The following is a 19,618-nucleotide window of genomic DNA, read 5'->3' as shown; positions in this document are numbered from 1 at the left end:
GAGTCAGAAACCTGAGTTCTAATTCTGCCTCTGCCACTTGTCTGCCGTTTGAACCTGGGCAAGTCATATCACTTTTCTGCGCCTCAGTTACCTCATCTGTAAAATGGGGATTAAGACTGGGAACTTACTGTATCCAACCCCTTGTATCTACCCCAGCACTTAGTACAGTGCCTGACATATAGTAAGGCAATTAATAAGCTTAATAGAGAATAATTAATAGAGAAATTAATAGAGAAGCAGCGTGGCTCGGTGGAAAGAGCCCGGGCTTGGGAGTCAGAGGTCATGGGTTCTAATCCCCGCTCCGCCACTTGTCGGCTGTGTGACTTTGGGCAAGTCGCTTCACTTCTCTGGGCCTCAGTGACCTCATCTGTAAAATGGGGATGAAGACTGTGAGCCCCACGTGGGACAACCCGATCACCTTGTATCTCCCCCAGCGCTTAGAACAGTGCTTTGCACATAGTAAACGCTTAACTAATACCAGCATAATAATAATAAATACCACGGTGATTTTTTTTTCCTAAAAGCTTTGCAGTACTAAAAGGTTGCAAGTTGACATGCAAGCTCAGAAGAAAATCAGAAGACTAGCTCAGTGCGAGAGGAATTAGGAGATGTAATTCATTGTAGGGAGCTACATCACAAATTTCAGGGTGGAGCCTAAGAGAATTGCCTTGGACAGATGGACATTCTGGAGAGCCTAATTTGAAAGCCAGTTTGAGCATAAATTTAATGGCCTCAGTTAATCTCAACTCATTCATATCCATCAGGGATGACCATGTGCAAAGCTCTTGGGAATCATTCTCAATTGATTTAGCAGCCACGGAGTCCCAGAGAAATGGAGTGTGTATGTGCATGTCGCCAGGGTGGGAGAACAGGTGGAAGGAAGGGCATTTCTGTCTTTTCATTCATGCAAACATTGCTAAAAATGGAGATTGTTCCCCACTCCTCTCTCCCTCACTCCTTCTCTCCCCCACTCTTTCTCTCCCTTTTTTACTCATTTCCTCCCTCCCTGTATACCTTTTCCTTTTTCCCCTTCTTCCTTCCCTCCCTCCAACCTGAATTCCTTCTGGAGTATGCAGTGAAGTAGGGCTGGGGAAATAGAGGAGGGAAAAGTAATTTGTAGAAATTCATTTTTCAGATTCTCCTGTCTGCTAAAAGAACCTCTCCTTTTTCTCTACCTCTCCAACTCTCGTAGCTAAGCTTTAGAGCTTCGTCTCTCATTTTTCCTTCCCTTCTCCTAATACAATCTCTCTGTCTTTCCCCGCTTCCCTCCCCTCCAACCTCACCTCCAGCCCTTAAAGAAATAAGTCTCTAACAATGACCCAGAAGCTTCAATTTGTCATTTCTCACTCTGTTGGATGAAGGAATCCACTGCAACCAGAACTGGGATTTTAGGAGCTTCCCAAGAGCAACATTACTATTTAGTTGCATAATCCATGTATAAATTGTTTACTGGATAATCTCCAGTTATTTTATTGGATACATTCCTAAAAACTTTAGGTAAATTTTGCTAAACCAGAGAAAACAGTTTATATAATGAGCCATGATACCTCATGCATAACCTTGATCCATCATTCATAAAGTTTCCACTGTGGAACTCCCAAACCCTAAATATTTTCTTGGAAATTCGACTTTTTCAGCCCTCAAACAGAATACATCCTGTATTCTAGAACAGGGCCAGAATAATGAGAGTCTGAAATACTTGTGGCAAATGAACAACCAGAAAAAAACAGATCAACACAGCATCCTCATTAGCAGCAACTCTGGGAAGAATACAGCCTGTCACTAGTAACCCAAACTTCTTTTCTGGGCACAGAGGTAACTGAGGTGCAGAGAAATTCAGTGCCTTGCCCAAGGTTACACAGCAGACAACTGGCAGAGCATGGATTAGAACCCAGGCCTGTGTTCTATCCGCTGCACCATGCTGAATACTGCTTTGTTTAGTCATTTAGGCAAAGCTGTCCAGCAGGCAGATGTTTTCTCTCTTCTAGGCTTCTTTTGGTAGAAGGTGCAGCCTGAAATTGTTCGGCTACATCAAAAAAAAATAACCTTTTTCATCTGCCGTTTTATGCAGATTTTGCTCCAATCATTCAAAGCCTTTTCAGATACCTCAATTAAGTACTTTAGACTAGAAACACAATAGCAAGCCAAGAGATTATCTTGGCTGTTGAGTGAGCAGTAAAAGTAAGACTCCTCTAGCAATTCAGTGTCATCTATTAATAATTAATCTACCTTATGACTTAGAGGACAGACCCATTTTGCAAAAACTTGTGAATCTTGCACAATGGATATGATGATGGAGCCTCCACTATAAATGACTTGAGATTCTCTCTGAAAAATAGCAATGATAATAGTCATATTAATAATGATATTTGTTAAGCACTTACTATATGCCAGGCATCGTATTAAGCACTGGGGTAGATACAAAATATTCTAGTTGGACACAGTCCCTGTCCCACATTGGGCTCACAGTCTAAGTAGAGGGAGTAGAATTTAAACTCCATTTTACAGATGAGGAAACTGAGGCACAGAAAAGTTAAATGACTTGCCCAAGATCCCACAGCAGACAAGTGGCAGAGCTCGGATTAGAACACAGGTCCTCTGACACCCATGTCCGTGCTCTTTCCCCTAGGCCATGCTGTTTCTGAAGACGCAGGCACCTGCAGGAAGGAATTGATTCTGGTGCTAGTCGTTTGTGGAGTGTCCCTCACGTTTTCTTGTCCCTTACTGATTACCCGCTGTGTGCAGAACACTGTACTAATCTCTGGGGAGAGTACAATAGAGTAACTAGGAATGATCCCTGACCTCTAGGAGCTGACAATCTATTGCATTCAGAGTACTATACGAAGTACATGGAAGAGTACGATAGAGTTAGTAGACATGAACCTTATCTTCATGGAGTTTGCATTCTGTCTCCATTGCTAAAGTTCACCTAAAGAAGCACCAGTGTACTGATCGTTCTTTAGTGTCTTGGTAAAGTTCATGCACCTTCTCCAAGTCCAAGGACAGGGGTAAGGACTGGAAGAAACTTGCACTCTGATGCCTCTGGTGTTTTTTTCTAATTGGTACTTTGTCAGACCTTTCGATTTTTTGTCACTCCAGGTGAGTGAGAAGTCCCCTGCTGCTTTAATTCTGCACTTGGATCTGGGACCTTTAGGCATTTGATATCAACCCCACCATCAATCCCACAACACTTAGGCTGTAAACTCATTGTGGGCAGGGACTGTGTCTACCATCTATGTTGTATTGCACTCTCCCAAGAGCTTAGTACAGTGCTCGGCACACAGGAAGCACTCAATAATGTAATTGATGGATTATGCACATATTGATAAATTATACATTATCAATTATTTATATTAATATCAGTCTCCCCCTCTAGACTGTAAGATCCTTGTAGGCAGGGAATGTTCCAACCAACTCTGCTCTATTGTACTCTTCCGAGCGCCTAGTACAGTGCTCTGCACACAGTAAGCACTCAATAAATGCCTCCATTGATGATGTTTGATAATCAAGACTATGAGTAAAAACACTTCAGTAGTGCTCAACCCTGCTAGGATAGGGTTTTCTCTATACTGTGAAGATTTTGAACCCAAGGAATGAATCAATTCTTTTAGGAGCTGTAACATTGAAAGAAAAAAGAAAACAGGCTCTCCCAGGGTTTATAGCTCTTCTGTAGGCAGACTACACTCTCTTTGAGAAATACAGTAATTCTTCTAACTCAGCTTGGGTACCTATTATGGGCTTGGAATGGATTAATATCTCTTTATTGTGAATTCCTACAATCAGCTGAAAGCCACATCAATTAACAAGCCTTTTGGGTACTCAAAAGGCCCCTTGAAATGGCTAATTTCAAAAGATTCTAAATCAAGTAAAAATTAAAAGTTGAAAAGGATAGAAAGTGCAGTTATAAAAAGAAAAAAATAGTCTGAGAGTAAATTGATTGATAAATCTAAAACAGTGCAAATGCAATTCCTGACATACTTCCCTTTTCATCCTGGATCATTACCCAGTAAGAGACGACTTTTCATGAATAGTCTCGTTTAAACTCTTTTTCCCTCTATTGTGTGTTCCCTAGACAATTGGTATGATTCTTCAGTAGGGTTCGAACACCAAGGAAAAGGCTTTAAAGATCAGTAATTCTCTCCCTTCTACATTTCTCTTCCACATAGCATACACTAAATGGCTTCAGTGGAAGAGCTATGTAGAGAAGAGATCGACTGTGAGGAAGATAAGTAATGAATTAGCCTTTAGTCACTAAAATAGACAGTAAGATGTTTCAACATATCAATTAAAATGAAAATGTGTTAACAAACCAGATGACCAATGATACTGCTTTGATTCGCTTATCAAGTACATTTGACGGTTTTGAAGTGGAACAGTGAGATTTACTAAAGCATCCCGGCTCTGCCGCTTGTCTGCTGTGTGACCTTGGGCAAGTCACTCAACTTCTCTGTGCCTCAGTTACCTCATCTGTAATATGGGGATTAAGAGATTAAGACTGTGAGCCCCACGTGGGAGTACCTGATTACCTTGGAACTACCCCAGTGCTTAGAACAGTGCTTGGCACATAGTAAGCGCTTAACGAATACCATAATTAATTAATAAGGCATATCTGTCATTTCACCATTCACACACTAAAATCTGAGCAGTTTTTCCTCAACAAACAATACTAACAGTAAGTACTATTTAAGCCTGGGAAAGCCTGACTAGAACCTGCTAATCTCACACACACAGGAAAGGAACTCCTGTGGAGGGTATCAAGCTAGAGAACAGCAAATCCCTAAAAGAAATAATCCGCTTCTTACCTAATATCTCCACCTACAGGAATCAGATGCCAACTTTTCACTGTGAATGTGAGGAAGTGAAAAGGGACAGGGATTCATTCACTAGTATTTATTGAGCGCTTACTATGTGCAGAGCACTGTACTAATTTTAGGGATTTTAGGAAAGGTGCAACAAAGTCAAGCTTCAAAGTGCAAACAGGCCAGAAAGCCACCATTTGGAAGTCTCTTCATCAATGAGAGGAAATCCTCATGCCTTGTCAGAAGCCGGGGGTAAGGAAGGCTGGGATTTTAGCTCGAACAGCTGTTGGGAGTCTGACTGGAGGCCACACTGAAATATCAGATTTTAAAGTTCATAGTATAAAATGAGAAGATTCCCCCCCCGCCCCCCTCCCGCCAGGCCAGATTAGTCAAAAACTCTAAAAATGCAACTATTTTCAGGCGCTGTGCCCAATTCCTACCTATGTACTTTTCCCCAGTGCTTAGTACGATGTTCTGCACACTGTAAGCGCTTAGTAAACACTATTACTAGTATACTAGATCCAGATCAGATCTCCCCAGGGGGTCCTTTCGATTGATGATGGGGAAGGTTGAAACGATTTGAAGTAAAAAAGGACGAGTCTGGAGCAGTGAGGAGTCTAAAGGCTGTTTTCTAGCTGCCAGCTAATGACTGCTCTGTGGTTAGTTGTGGTTGCTGTAGGATTGTCGATTTGTATTGAATGTCCTTATCATTCTTTCCCAAAGTGTCTCCCTCCCTCTCCACCCCACGCCGCTCTAGATTGTAGGCCAGTGCCTGTGTCTCCATCAATACTATATCCTGGTACAGTGCCCTGCACATTGTAAGTGCTTAATAAATGTCAAAGCTATTAAGGAAGTAGTGTACCATACACAAAGAAAATAATTTCAGGAGGATCATTTTTAACTGTCCATATGCCATCCCTGTGCTCTGCTGGTAAATTTTAGCTTTGGCTTTATGGTTTTATAGATGGTAGATTTGCTCAATTTTCCAGATTTGGACAATCTCCAGATATGCAATTGCAGGAGTCCAATTCTATTAAGAAAGGATCCAATTATTTGATCTTTTGTCATACATCTTCTATGTTTTGCCCCTGAGATTTTGAAGTTAGACCCCCGGGGGAGAAGAGGCTATCTCAGTTGTGGAGGAGTTTCCCATAAGGAGACCCCCCTTCTCAAAGTTAAGTTGCCTTTCGCCTGTGACCTGCCTGCCTTCTTCGAATCAGAAAATCGTCTCCAAAGACTATGTGGGAAAAACAGAAATGCCGCTTCCTCAGTATCATCGGCTCGATCCCTAGTGGCCTAGCGGTCAGGATTTCTATGCTTTCTCTGCCTAGGCCTTGGTTGATTTCTGGTCGAGGGGGAAACACCTCCGCACCTCCCCTATAATACAGGCATTTTTTTACAGAGCTTTTATTTTGTTTTTTTCCAAAGTGCCTTTGCGCAAATCAGTGATCTCATCCTCACCAACCTTCCCTTTGAGGTAGGGGCGAACAGCATATCATCCAGTTTTTATATGGATGAGGAAATGAAAGGCACAGATGAGGTTAAGTGCCATTGCCTGAGGTCAACACAGCCAGACCAGGGGAAAGAACTCGGGCACCTAGAACCCAAGGACTCCCGACGCCGCTTACTATGTTTTCTATTATTTTCACTAAGTCTGTGCTTGCTTCAACTCAAGATCCCCGGGATCGGATACAGAAGGAGAACGTGACCTAGCGGAAAGAGCACAAAGCCTGGGAGTTGCGGAGGACCTGTGTTCTAAATCCTGGGTCTGCTAGTTTGTTTTTTTATGGTTATTTGTTAAGCAGTTACTATGTCCAGGCATTGCACTAAGCACTGGGGGGTAGATAAAGCTAATCAGGTTGGACACAGTCTGTGTGCCACAATAGGGCTCACAGTCTTGGTCCTCATTTTACGGATGAGGTAATGGAGGCCAAAGAATTAAGCGACCTTGCCCAAATCACACAGCAGACAAGTTGTCTGCCGTAAAACCTTGGACAAGTTCACATCATTTCTCTGGTGCCTCAGTTTCCTCATTTGTAAAGTGGGAAATGAAGACTGGGAGCCTCCCCGTGGGACAACCTGATGACCCTGTATCTACTCCATGCGCTTAGAACAGTGCTCTGCACATAGTAAGCGCTTAACAAATACCAACATTATTATTATTATCGCGTGGGCTGACCTGATGACCTTGCATCCCCCCAGTGCTTAGAACAGTGCTGGCACCGAGTAGGCGCTTAACCAGTACTAACATTATTGTAACATGGCTCAGTGGAAAGAGCCCGGGCTTGGAGTCAGAGGTCATGGGTTCGAATTCCTGCTCTGCCATTTGTCAGCCGTGTGACTGTGGGCAAGTCACTTCGCTTCTCTGTGCCTCAGTTACCTCATCTGTAAAATGGGGATTAAGACTGTGAGCCTCACGTGGGACAACCTGATTACCCTGTATCTCTCCCAGCGCTTAGAACAGTGCTCTGCACATAGTAAGTGCTCAACAAATACCAACATTATTATTATTATTATTGCGTGGGCTGACCTGATGATCTTGCACCCCGCCCCAGCGCTTAGAACAGTGTTTGGCGCCTAGGAAGGGCTTAAGAAATGCCATGATGAATGAATTCGGTCCTGTGGTGCGATGGAGTTAATGGATGACCTCATCTGGGAAATGGGGATGAGACGGTGAGCCCAAGTGGGACAACCTGATTGCCCTGTATTCATTCAATAGTATTTATTGAGGCGCTTACCATGTGCAGAGCACTGGACTAAGCGCTTGGAATAAACAAGTCGGCAACAGATAGAGACAGTCCCTGCCGTTTGACGGGCTTACGGTCTAATCGGGGGAGACGGACAGACAAGAACATTCATTCAATAGTATTTATTGAGCGCTTACTATTTGCGGAGCACTGCACTAAGTGCTGGAATGGACAAATTGGTAACAGATATAGTCCCTGCCCTTGACGGGCTTACAGTCTGGCTGTATTGATACAGGCTGTATCTCCCCCAGCGCTTGGAGAACAGTGCCTGCACATAGTAAATGCTTAACAAATACCAAGATCATTATTCATCATCACTCTTTCGCTCCCCCAGCACTGAGAACAGCGCTCTGCCACATAGTAAGCGCTTAACAAATACCAAATCATTATCATCATCACTCTGTCCCTCGCCAGCGCTGTTCTCTGCCTATAGTAAGGGCTTAACAAATACCAACATCATTATCATCATCACTCTGTCCCTCGCCCAGCGCTGTTCTCTGCCTATAGTAAGGGCTTAACAAATACCAACATCATTATCATCATCACCTGTCTCTCCCCAGCGCTGAGAACAGCGCTCTGCCCATAGTAAGGGCTTAACAAATACCAAGATCATTATCATCCTCACTCTGTCTCTCCCCCAGCGCTGAGAACAGCACCTCTGCCATAGTAAGGGCTTAACAAATACCAAGATCATTAATCATCCTCACTCTGTCTCTCCCCCAGCACTGAGAACAGCGCTCTGCCCATAGTAAGGGCTTAACAAATACCAAGATCATTATCATCCTCACTCTGTCTCTCCCCCAGCGCTGTTCTCTGCCCATAGTAAGGGCTTAACAAATACCAAGATCATTATCATCCTCACTCTGTCTCTCCCCCAGCACTGAGAACAGCGCTCTGCCCATAGTAAGGGCTTAACAAATACCAAGATCATTATCATCCTCACTCTGTCCCTCCCCCAGCGCTGTTCTCTGCCATAGTAAGGGCTTAACAAAATACCAAGATCATTATCATCCTCACTCTGTCTCTCCCCCAGCACTGAGAACAGCGCTCTGCCCATAGTAAGGGCTTAACAAATACCAAGATCATTATCATCCTCACTCTGTCTCTCCCCCAGCGCTGTTCTCTGCCCATAGTAAGGGCTTAACAAATACCCAAGACATTATCATCCTCACTCTGTCTCTCCCCAGCCACTGAGAACAGCGCTCTGCCCATAGTAAGGGCTTAACAAATACCAAAGATCATTATCATCCTCACTCTGTCCCTCCCCCAGCGCTGTTCTCTGCCCATAGTAAGGGCTTAACAAATACCAAGATCATTATCATCCTCACTCTGTCTCTCCCCCAGCACTGAGAACAGCGCTCTGCCCATAGTAAAGGGCTTAACAAATACCAAGATCATTATCATCCTCACTCTGTCTCTCCCCCAGCGCTGTTCTCCTGCCCACTAGTAAGGGCTTAACAAATACCAAGATCATTATCATCCTCACTCTGTCTCTCCCCCAGCGCTGAGAACGGCGCTCCGCGCATCGTAAGCGCTTAACGAATCCCAAGATCATTATCATCCTCACTCTGTCCCTCCCCCAGCGCTGTTCTCTGCCCATAGTAAGGGCTTAACAAATACCAAGATCATTATCATCCTCACTCTGTCTCTCCCCCAGCGCTGAGCAACGGCGCTCCGCGCATCGTAAGCGCTTAACGAATCCCAACGTTACCGCGACTGCATGGGCGGGCCGCGGAGGGCCGGGCGCCCTCTAGCGGCGCGGCGGGCTGGACGCGGGGGAGGGGGCGGAGCGGGGGCGGGTCACGTGGGGGCTGAGTGACAGCCGCCCCGGCCGGTCCTTTCCCCGCGCTCCGCTCTCCCTCCCTCCGGCCCGGCCGCGGTGAGTTTTTGGGGGGTCCGGGGGCCGGTGGGAGGGGGGAGGAGGGTGTGGGAGGGGGGAGGACGGTCTTCGGGGTGGGGGGGAGGTCGGGGCCGGGCGGCCAACGGGCGCTGGGCCCGCGGGGGAGGGGCCGCACCCTGCGCCCTGCGCTCCGCACCCTGCGGCCCAGCACGGGGGAAGGAGGAGGAGGAGCAGGGCCCGGGCAGCCCTGGGCATCGGGGGGACGAGGGAAAAGGGAAGCCCCGGGAACCCTGCCTGGGGAGGGGAGGAAAAGGGATAGGAAGAGGAGGGGAGCCCCCGGGATTGGGGATCGGGAAGAGGAGGGGAAGCCCCGGGAACCCTGCCTGGGGAGGGGAGGAAAGGGGTTAGGGAGGAAGAGGAGGGGGGATTGGGGATTGGAGATCGGGAGGAGGACGGAGTCGGGGAGCCCCGGGAACCCTTCTTGGGAAGGGGAGCCCCGGCGGATTGGGGATCGGGAAGAAGAGGGGGCCCCGGGAACCCTGCATCGGGAGGGAGGAAAAGGGGTCGGGAGGAGGAGAGGAGTCCCCGGAATTGGGGATCGGGAGGGGGAAGAAAGGAGGGAGCCCCGGGAAACTCGGCATCGGGAAGAGGAAAGGGAGGCCCGGGAACCACTGGATAATTATAATGGTTGGGATTCGTTAAGCGCTTACTATGGGCAGAGCACTGTCCTAAGGCGCTTGGGGGAGATACAGGGTCAAGTTGACCCACGTGAGGCGCAAAGTCTGAATCCCCATTTGACAGTTGAGGGAACCGAGGCCCCGTGAAATGACTCGCCCACAGTCACCCAGCCGACAAGTGGCGGAGTCGGCATTCGCACCCATGACCTCTGACTCCCAACCCCGGGCTCTTTCCCACTGAGCCTCGCTGCGGGGAGGGAAGCCCTGGGAATTGGGGATGGGGAAGGGCCAAAGGCCCCAAGGTCAGAGCGACCCATCCCGGCTTAGAGCCCCACCCCAAAACCCCATGGTACTCGGTGCCCTAAGAAAATCCCACCATCTCTCTGACCGGTTGAACATTTGGATCCGTCCGACCCTAAGGCGAGGGGCAAATCTCTACTTATTTCTGCTTCGGATTGGTGCAGGACACTCCCCACACGTTCCGCTCCCATCCCCTAGCTGCGGTCCTTTCTGGGTGAACTATCGCTAATTTTTTCAGAGTCCTAAAGTGGGCCTGTCTTGCTCGTTCAAAGTAACGGGCCCTCGTGAGAGTGATAAGAGCAGGTCGTTTTTACATCTTTGTTCCTCTATTTAGGGGGCGTATTATTATTATCATTAATATACTTAGGGAGAGTATTATTATTATCGTTATTATTAATCAATCATATAGAGTAGGAGTCTGCAGTGCCACCCTGCAACTACTAGAGGCCGTAGTAATAGGGGGTGAGGAGGGAGCCAGCTACTTGATAGTCCCTAACCCTGTGCAGGACGTTAGGACCTAGAATCGCTAGGCCTCGTGAGGAGCCCGCTTTCTCTCCCCGACCGAGCAAGGTCTCATTTCCACTCCTCCCTCTCCCTTCTGCATCGCCCTCGGATTTGCACCTTCTCTTCACCCCTCCCTCAGCCCCGCCCGGCACTTAGGTAACATATCCGGAATTTATTAATATTAATGTCCGTCGAAGTGCCTTATATTGTACTCTCCCGACTGCTGAGAACAGTGCCCTGCATACGTTAAGTGCTCAGTAAATACAGTTGATTGATTGATAGCTTTGTGCCTGCCTGAATTGGAAAGATTAGGACACTCAGACACCATTGCATCTAACATAGTGCTTACAGGAATGGGGAGCCCCCCAAATAATCTGCCACTCGTCAGCCGGGTGACTTTGGGCAAGTCACTTAACTTCTCTGTGCCTCAGTCCCCTCATCTGTAAAATGGGGATTAAGACCGTGAGCCTCACGTGGGACAACCTGATGACCCTGTATCTCCCCCAGCGCTTAGAACAGTGCTCTGCACGTAGTAAGCGCTTAACGACTACCAACATTATTATTATTATTATTAAATAATGCCTGGCCCAGCCCCAAACCTACGCAGACCCTGGCTCTGCCCGCAGCCTACAATAGTTTTAAATTATGAAGGGCACCAAGTGGGTATGTACACACACGCTCACACACATCTACCCTTTTATCTCTGACTTGCAGGATTTGGATTTGGAACTAGGACTGTGTCACATGAGAAACTCCTCTTTTCCTCGTGGGCCTGATGCCTTTATGTACTGACATTCTGTTTTTAACTGCACTCGAATAATGGGGTTTTGATGCTCTTAACTTCTAGAACCTTTGACCCAGAGCCCAATTTTGAATGGTCATTCCTTCTCTTTCAGAATATAGTGCTTCAGTTTTATTGGTTAGTGTGTAGTTGTAGTGAGGGTTGGCACTGGCATCAAAAGGTCACATTTGGTCTGCCTACTCTGTGCTCTCCCGAGTGCTTAGTTCAGTGCTCTGCCACACAGTAAGTGGATTGCAGTAATTAATTGATTCGAATGCAGCATATTCAGTACTCCAAGTATATTCTGAAAAAATTAATCACATAAAAATATTTCAAAACATATTTGCCTGTTACTTTCTGGACAGTTATCTTCAACATCGGGCCCTTAAGATGGTATTTTATTGCTCAGAAAAGATCCAGGATTTTAATCAGTGGTGTTCATTGAGCACATACTGTACAAGCTCCTAGCATTGTACTAAGTGCTTAACACTTGAGATTTCAGTCATTTACTCAAAAGCTCTGCACCGCAAAACCACCTCAAACTGGATTTTAAAGTTCAAACTGGATTTTAAAGTTTTAAAGAAAGGATGGTTTTCACACTCGGAAGTGTTGCTGCTGGAGCTGCATGTGATGTCTTAAATTTTATCCTTTCAGCAAAAAGTTTGATTTGCCCAAATTAGCTATTTTAGGACATTCAGGTTACTCAGAATAGTGCTTGACACATAGTAAGCTCTTAAGAAATACCGTTATTATTGCTAGGCAATTGTTTTGACACGTCTTTGTGACGTCTTGAAGTAGTCCAGAAATTGAAGCGAAATCCATGACGCTCTGTTTACTTTTTTAAAAGCTTTTTTTTCCTCTTTCCTTTTCATTCTAATTTATCATCTATTCAACCTGTGGGTTTCTCATTCTAGAATAACCAAATCTGATTTGTGTGCTTTAGGGTTTGGTCTACCGAGTTAGAAACCTTGAGATCGAAATCCTAAAGTTAATGGGAAATATAAGGTAATAGCATATTTAGGTTTTACTAATGGAATGTGGGGTTTTAAATTGTGTTGAACTCTTCTTTAATATGAATGTAACTCTAGAATCATTTAATAAATTGGAGGCTATCTTATCCTTAGTACTTGAGGGGCCAAAAGTAGAAACATTGTCCCTTCCCTCAAGGAGTTTACAATTTAATGGACTATTTTGCCTCAGACTAATAAGGAAAGAACAAATCTTTAGAAAAAATGAATTTTTTTTTTCTTTCAGTAATGGAGCAGGTCTCCAGTCCAGAGACCGAAGACCCCGAAAATGTCAAAATCATCAAAGAAGCCTATAAGAAGGCATTTCGGTTTGTTAATAAAGGACTGAATACCGATGAACTGGGTCAGAAGGAAGAAGCAAAGCATTACTACAAGCAAGGAATAGAACACCTCCGCCGAGGGAGTCAGCATTCCCTCAGCGGGGTCCGAGTGCACTGGGCCTCAGTGGGGACTCTGCTAGGCAGATGCAGCAGAAGATGCAAGAGACTTTGCAGAATGTCAGCTCTAGGCTGGGCATCCTGGAACAGAGTCCTTCGGCCCCTCCTGGTCCGAGCAGTGACCCTCAGGGGTTGCCCAAATTATATCCAGTGTTGCCCCCTAAGCCAGATAGGCCCCCGCTGCCTCAGTCTCCGATTTCACCACCTCAGTCTCCGGAAGTAAACGGAAACCTTCCGACTACGAGCGTGGGGCCTGTCACTCCCCTGTCTTCAGACGCTCCTTGCGGTCCAGGCGAAGAGCCCCCTGCTTATACGCTCCAGGCTGCGGATGGACACTATACCGTGTCCTATGGAACCGATTCTGGGGAGGTTTCATCTGTTGGCGAAGACTACTACAAACATTCAGCTCAGCCCCCTCCTCTCGAGAGCCTAGGGGTCGATGCGGAAGAGTTGATTTTGATTCCCAGTGGAGTACAGGTTTTCTTTGTGACTCCCGAAGGACAGGTTAGTGCCCCTTCGTACCCCAGGTACCTGCGCATTGTGAAGTTTTTGGACACCACCAGTGAAGCGGCCCGGTCTCGTCCTCCTGGATTTCTTCAGGTAACATTTAAAATGTAAACCGTGTGCTTTCCACAGCTTGCTGCAAAATGAATGCTATGGCGGGCTTTATAATAGAGTTCCAGTTTGCACGTCTTTGCAAGAAGCTTTAATTTAGTCTCCTGACAGGAGTTTTCCATCCTAAAGCATATATGAAAGTGCCATATTTCTGTAGAGAAGTCAACTGCGTGAAATTTTTATGGTTGAGAAGAGCAGGTGTGTTTTCAGTCATGGCCTTGCTTGAAATACAGTCTCTGTCTGGTTGTACTAATCAGCCAGTCTGCTCTGCAAAGAAAGTGGATAGGGAAACCAAAAATTGATTTTTCAAAAACAGATTCATCCCCCTGCAAACAGTTGCTTTGGTCAGAACGCGAAAGCTTTTAAAACAACTTTTACAGCCGACACTTGGCTGAAAGGATGACTCGAGGAAGTGGGGAAGCAGGCGAAGTGGATCTAGAGCAGGGTGAGCAGTGATTTTGGCCCAGAGACCACTTGCCAGCCTCCCAAGACTCCTCGTCCCGGCTGTCAGGGTGAGAGTGGGTGGGAAGGATGTGAAAAGGGGCACGTGCAGCCACTTCTGCTGGGGCCGGTACCTAACCCACTGTGGTTGTGGTCAGCGGCCTGACACACGGCGTGGCAGCCCTGAGGTGACTTGACTTGGAGCCAGGAGGAAGCCTCTGCCTTAGGTCACCCAGCCACTTCTGCAAATTGCTCGGTGGCCCCGCTCTGGCCCCAAGGCTGGATAGAACCAACTGGAGTCTGGCTGTGCCTATGCCGACCTCAGGGCTAAAGAGAAAACATTTTCGTTTTCCAGGCCAATGCAGGACCAAAGGTACAAGTGGCCAACTTATTTGCCCCCATGTTTGCTCTTTTACCCCTTTCTCACTCCCCCACCCCCGTCAGCTGCCCAAAGCTCACAGTTCAGGCTTCTGCAATTCCCTTAAAATTTCCAACTCTGAAATACTACAGTTGAGCATCTGACTAAGGGATCTCTATTTTTTTCCATCTTAGTTCTAAATCACATCCACTAGACGCTTTGATTGTAAAACGTGTTCTAGTTTCTTGACCTATTTTCAGGCCCATATCACTCTTGGCTTTTAAAAAAAATCTATCCCCAAAATCTTAGTCCATTATAGGAGGTGTTAGCTTAAATTCGAGTGCCAATCGTTTTTGAGCTCGGTAGCTTGGCGGTTGATCAAGCCTGCTACATTGGGACTGCCTAAAAAAGTTGAGTCTACGGTGACATTTCAAAATCCATGCTAAAGAAATTGATAAGCAAGAGACAGATCTCTTCTTTTAATTGTCATTTCAGGTTTGTGACTGGCTTTATCCTCTCTTACCCAACCAATCTCTGTCCTGAGTTGCAGTACTGGAGTCTACATGTTCCCTGATACAATGTCCCGGGTCCCAGGATCCTATGTTGGAGTGGTCCTATCTTCAGAATTACCAACAGCTGATCGAGAGCTATTTGAGGATCTGTTGAAACAGATGTCTGACCTAAGAATTCAGGTAACTTGCATGACATTCACCTTGTGGAAGTGCTACACTCTGCATTCTGCTCATTCAGTGGGAGTGGGGAATGAAGGGCATTCAGAGGTTGCATGAAACATTCTGCTTTTTTTCCCCTTAGAATGGGGAAAGGTGGATGAAATATCAGTGCCCTAGGATAACTAGGATTCCCTAGGAGACTGAAGGAAGTCTTTCAAAATTGAAAGTGGTTATATTAAACAACAACAAAAAAAACCTTAAATCCCCTCATGTCAAGATACTTGATTTTGGAAAGTAGTTTCATTTGCTGAAAGTGATATCCTGTTTCTAAAAACACTTGGGCTTATTAAAAAAAAACCAAACTCCCCACACTTGGTTAGAAACACTTCTGCAGCTAATGAATTGTTTCATTATTCATGGTTTTGCCTAAGAATGGCCTGCTAGTGCATCATAATAATTTAGTAACTGAACCTAAAGTCCTTTCCTTAACTTCCAAGGAAATCAAGTCAGTAGGGTGGATTTAGTTTTCAAAACACTTCTAATTCTGACTTCTTTTTACATAGAAGTTAAAGATTGAAATGAAAAATCTTAACCCACAGGGGGAGGCTAATACCTCTTTCTTGCAGGCTCCACTCATCACCTTTCCAATATATATATTTTCCTGGGTATTTGATCCTGTTGATGGGTGCAAGTGGGAATGAAAAGGCCAATATGGAGCTGACATTTCTGATGACACCATGTACACCCAAAAATAGTCCTTTGTATCCCACTATGTTGGCCACTTGCAGTCCCTCTTTGCCTCTTTGTTCCACCTCCTCTCAAAGCTTTGGCTTGCAAAGAACAACTCTTTCTTGACTGCGGTGGGCCAAACAGGCTGCCTGCCCACTGATATCTCCCACTTTCAGCTGAACTGCCACATTGTTCCAAGCTGCGCTTTCACTGCATCATTAAAGCGTTCGCCCAGACTTATGCTATCCATATATAACTCACCATATCCCCATTCAGAAATTTGATGTCTTACTGGTATCGATCTTCCTCCCATACACTACCTAGAGACACTGTATTGAAAGGGTGACGGTAGAAGGGAAGGAAAGAATAACGGAGAATATAGTGGGGAAGTGGCTTTGGGAAGGATGAGATCTTTTGGTATCTCCTGCCATGTGGTTTGGTCTTCATGTATCCTATTTGCCATCGTGTGTGTGTGTGTGGGTGGGAGGAGAGAAGAGAAATTGGATATAGAGAATGAGGAGACAAGCCCAACAGCAGTAGTGGTTGAGAGCACCAAAGACAAGTGGAAACCATGTGGGAGGAGTTCTTTAGCTGATGTTTCAAAGGGAAGGAGGCCACCTTTTGAGATCCTGGATAACAAAGGCCCCAACCCTCATGACAATCCAAATCAAGGTGGGGATGGACTAGGGCTCGGGGAGAGGTTGGAACACCATCCAGATGGCCACAGATCAGAGATCCTGTGGTCGATGCACGATACACGTGTGGAAGAGGAAAGAAGTGTGGGCATACACACATGTGGACAAATGAGGAAGTGTTTGTGCACATGAAAGGGGAGAGCCATATAGATGGACAAAGGGGAGAGAAGGATCAAAGGGACCTAAGTGTTAAAGACTGGGAAACAAAAGGAAATGTGAGGAGCCTGAAAAGAAATGAGAAAAAGCATCCGCATCCTGTGAAAGTTACTGGGGTCTCAGCTGGTTTTCCATAGAATGAAGAGTGACTGATGAAGGGTTATTCCAACTAACACCAAATTCATTCAGTCGTATTTATTAAGCACTTACTGTGGAGAGCACTGTAGTAAGCACTTGGGAAAGTACAGTACAATAAACGAATGAATAATTTACCCTTGTGCTCATATATAGCTGTCTCTCTATATTGTGAATGTATATAAAAATATATATGCAAAAAGTTTCATCTCTATATCTGGCTTTAGAGAGAAGCTAAACATGCAACACCTGCTACAGATATCTCTGCACTGTTGAACTAATCCACTGTTCTTCATCATGCCAATATCACGTATTCTTGGCCCAAGCTTCCAGGTGGTGGCCAGTGCTTTACAGTGAATATGCTTGAAGAGCCCTTGGTCAGCCTGATGAGCACTCGGCTGGCCTTAGCTTTTTTTAAGGGTTTGGGTTTTAGCTTTGTGGCATTTGGCACAAGTACTAAATGTCAGTTCGGCAAGGTTGAGACCAGAGAATGTAAAGGTTGCAGCATCGACCCATTTGCATTCAGTCAGTTCTGCCGTAATGTGTGTCTTCTTTTTATGTGTTTTGGATAGAAGAATTAGGGCATGGTCTCTTCAAAATGAGTGTTTGTCTGGATGCAGTGCGGAAGTGGCAGAAATGATGCTTTCAAAGGCACGGTATCAGTTAAGGCTCATGTGCTGTAACAGGAGTTTCTGGTAGTGCAAGTTCTCCAGGAACACAACCCCCTCATTCTAGGAGAATGAACTCTATATGAGACCAGGCTACCATTTAATCTCGATTGAGGTATACCTACCTGTTGCCAAGAATGGTGCTGCTTTTACAATGATTCATGTTTTCAAGGATCGGGAAGTTAAAAAGAAATGATCCCCTTCTAAGGGAAGAAAAAACTTTCTCTTGGCAATGAAATCTGGTCTTGGCATCTGTATTTTCCAGGTAATGGAATTTCATCTACTTTCTATTTTGCTTTTGTGCTGTTAAGTAAATTAAGTTTGGTACACCTTTTGGCGGTAGTGAGGGTGGTCATGTTGTACTGCCCAGAGCTAATTCATTTTTCATTAGTACTACATTGATTATGTTCCAGACTTTTATTTCAGGGCCCTGAACCCATTCTCAGTTCCCCAATATTTTCATCTACTTCCCTATTGTTGACCAAGCCACTTTTAGACAACAAAATGCTGAAATTAGTCACAGTGATACTGAAACTGAATATTTTTTTTTTGCCGGTAATAGCTTTGTTTCATGCTAAAAAAACCCTTAGATTGCTTTCAGAGTAGTTACAAATCTCTAGGATCATTTGATAAGATCAGCTGTAACCTCAGAGCACGTAGTTTTTATAAAAATCATGAATGTAGATGATTTAAATGGGCCCGTCATCAAATTTTAGAAAGTTGGTCGTTCTGAAAACCAAGACCGCTTACGAAACAGGTTTCAACAAGAAAATAACAGTATGATTTCAGTTCGTTGGAAGGTTTCAGGAGACTAGGATCATCTTAAATAAAATTTCTGGGGATCTAAAATTTGACTTTTTCAAAGAGTTTTATAGTGGACAACGTTGATTTTTATTTAAGAAGGTTCTGGGTGTTTTATTGCTGAACCAGTTGCCAGTGAATGATGATATTCAGCAGTTTAGACAAGGCTTGGAAATAGGCTCAGCTATTCTTCTGATAGAAGTTTCCATTAGTCTACAAAATAAACAATAGATCTATCCAAATTAATATACGGGATGGCCTAGAATTCTAGACCCAAAGGGAAAATAGACATTAGATTCTTAAACACATTTTTAATGCCAGTCTTCCATATTTCAGGAAATACCATGTTGCCTGAGTATAGTAGGCAGGAGGAGGCAGAACTGGTATACATATTGTGTTATGCAATTTGAATATGATAGGGGAAAAAAATACTCAACTGATCCTTAGTTCATTTGAATTCAGTCTTTCATCTTTCCCTTCAACTATTCTTACCCTCCATCTCCCCAAATATGGTTTCCTGACTGGTCCACAGAGAGCATGGCAGATGATGTCTTTGCCGACAGGCAGATATGGAAGAGGGGTAGGGAACATCAAGACTTCTTTTTGGTATCACTGTAGGCCTGCCATCTGCTAACTACTAAGCACATTCGGCTGCCCTGATAAGTTAATTACAATATTCAGGCTACTCCACTAATGTAGAACCTGTTATGACAGATCCCAGATCGGGTAGAACAAGGTTGTGTAATAGGCTAGATTTATACAACCTATTCTGTACAGGCAGGCTTGAAGATGCAGCGAAGGAGCAGAAGGCTGGTGTTGGAATATGTTTCAGTTCTTCTCTTCTGTCAAAAAGGGTGGTTATCACTATCAAAAGTCCTTGATAGTTATATAGGAGTTGCCTTATGCTAATAACTGTGTTTTGAAAGCAAGGACACTAGCAGAACTGCAAGTGATTACAGACTGCAAAGTCAGTAAAGCCTTGTGACTTAATAAGCCTGCAAGAGGGCTAAAATAGTATCAGTCTGCACCTGGGAATCCCTCCTTTTAGCCAAGGATTTTCCCACATTGCCCTATGCGTGGATGGGCAACAAGAAAACTGAATTGTCAGTGTGTGTCACAAAGTCATGTCTTTTTAATTTTTTTTAATGGTATTTGATAAGCACTTACTATGTGCCAGGCACTGCATTAACCACTACGGTAGATAAAGGATAATCAGGTTGGACACAGTCCCTGTCC

General features: G+C 45.0%; 1 protein-coding gene across 1 annotated transcript in view; it reads left to right on the top strand.

Moving 5' to 3' along the window:
• SPART (spartin) overlaps window positions 1-19,618 on the top strand; it is a 185,212-nt gene that overhangs the window by 151,284 nt on the left and 14,310 nt on the right. The window contains 5 exon segments of the mRNA XM_039915002.1: window positions 12,903-13,075; window positions 13,077-13,124; window positions 13,126-13,713; window positions 15,023-15,059; window positions 15,062-15,219. Coding sequence (XP_039770936.1) covers window positions 12,903-13,075; window positions 13,077-13,124; window positions 13,126-13,713; window positions 15,023-15,059; window positions 15,062-15,219 — 1,004 coding nt within the window.

Source organism: Ornithorhynchus anatinus, chromosome 20, assembly GCF_004115215.2.
Source record: "Ornithorhynchus anatinus isolate Pmale09 chromosome 20, mOrnAna1.pri.v4, whole genome shotgun sequence".
NCBI lineage: Eukaryota > Metazoa > Chordata > Mammalia > Monotremata > Ornithorhynchidae > Ornithorhynchus > Ornithorhynchus anatinus.
Note: the sequence above shows the minus strand (reverse complement) of the source record. Positions and strands in the feature narration are given on the sequence as shown.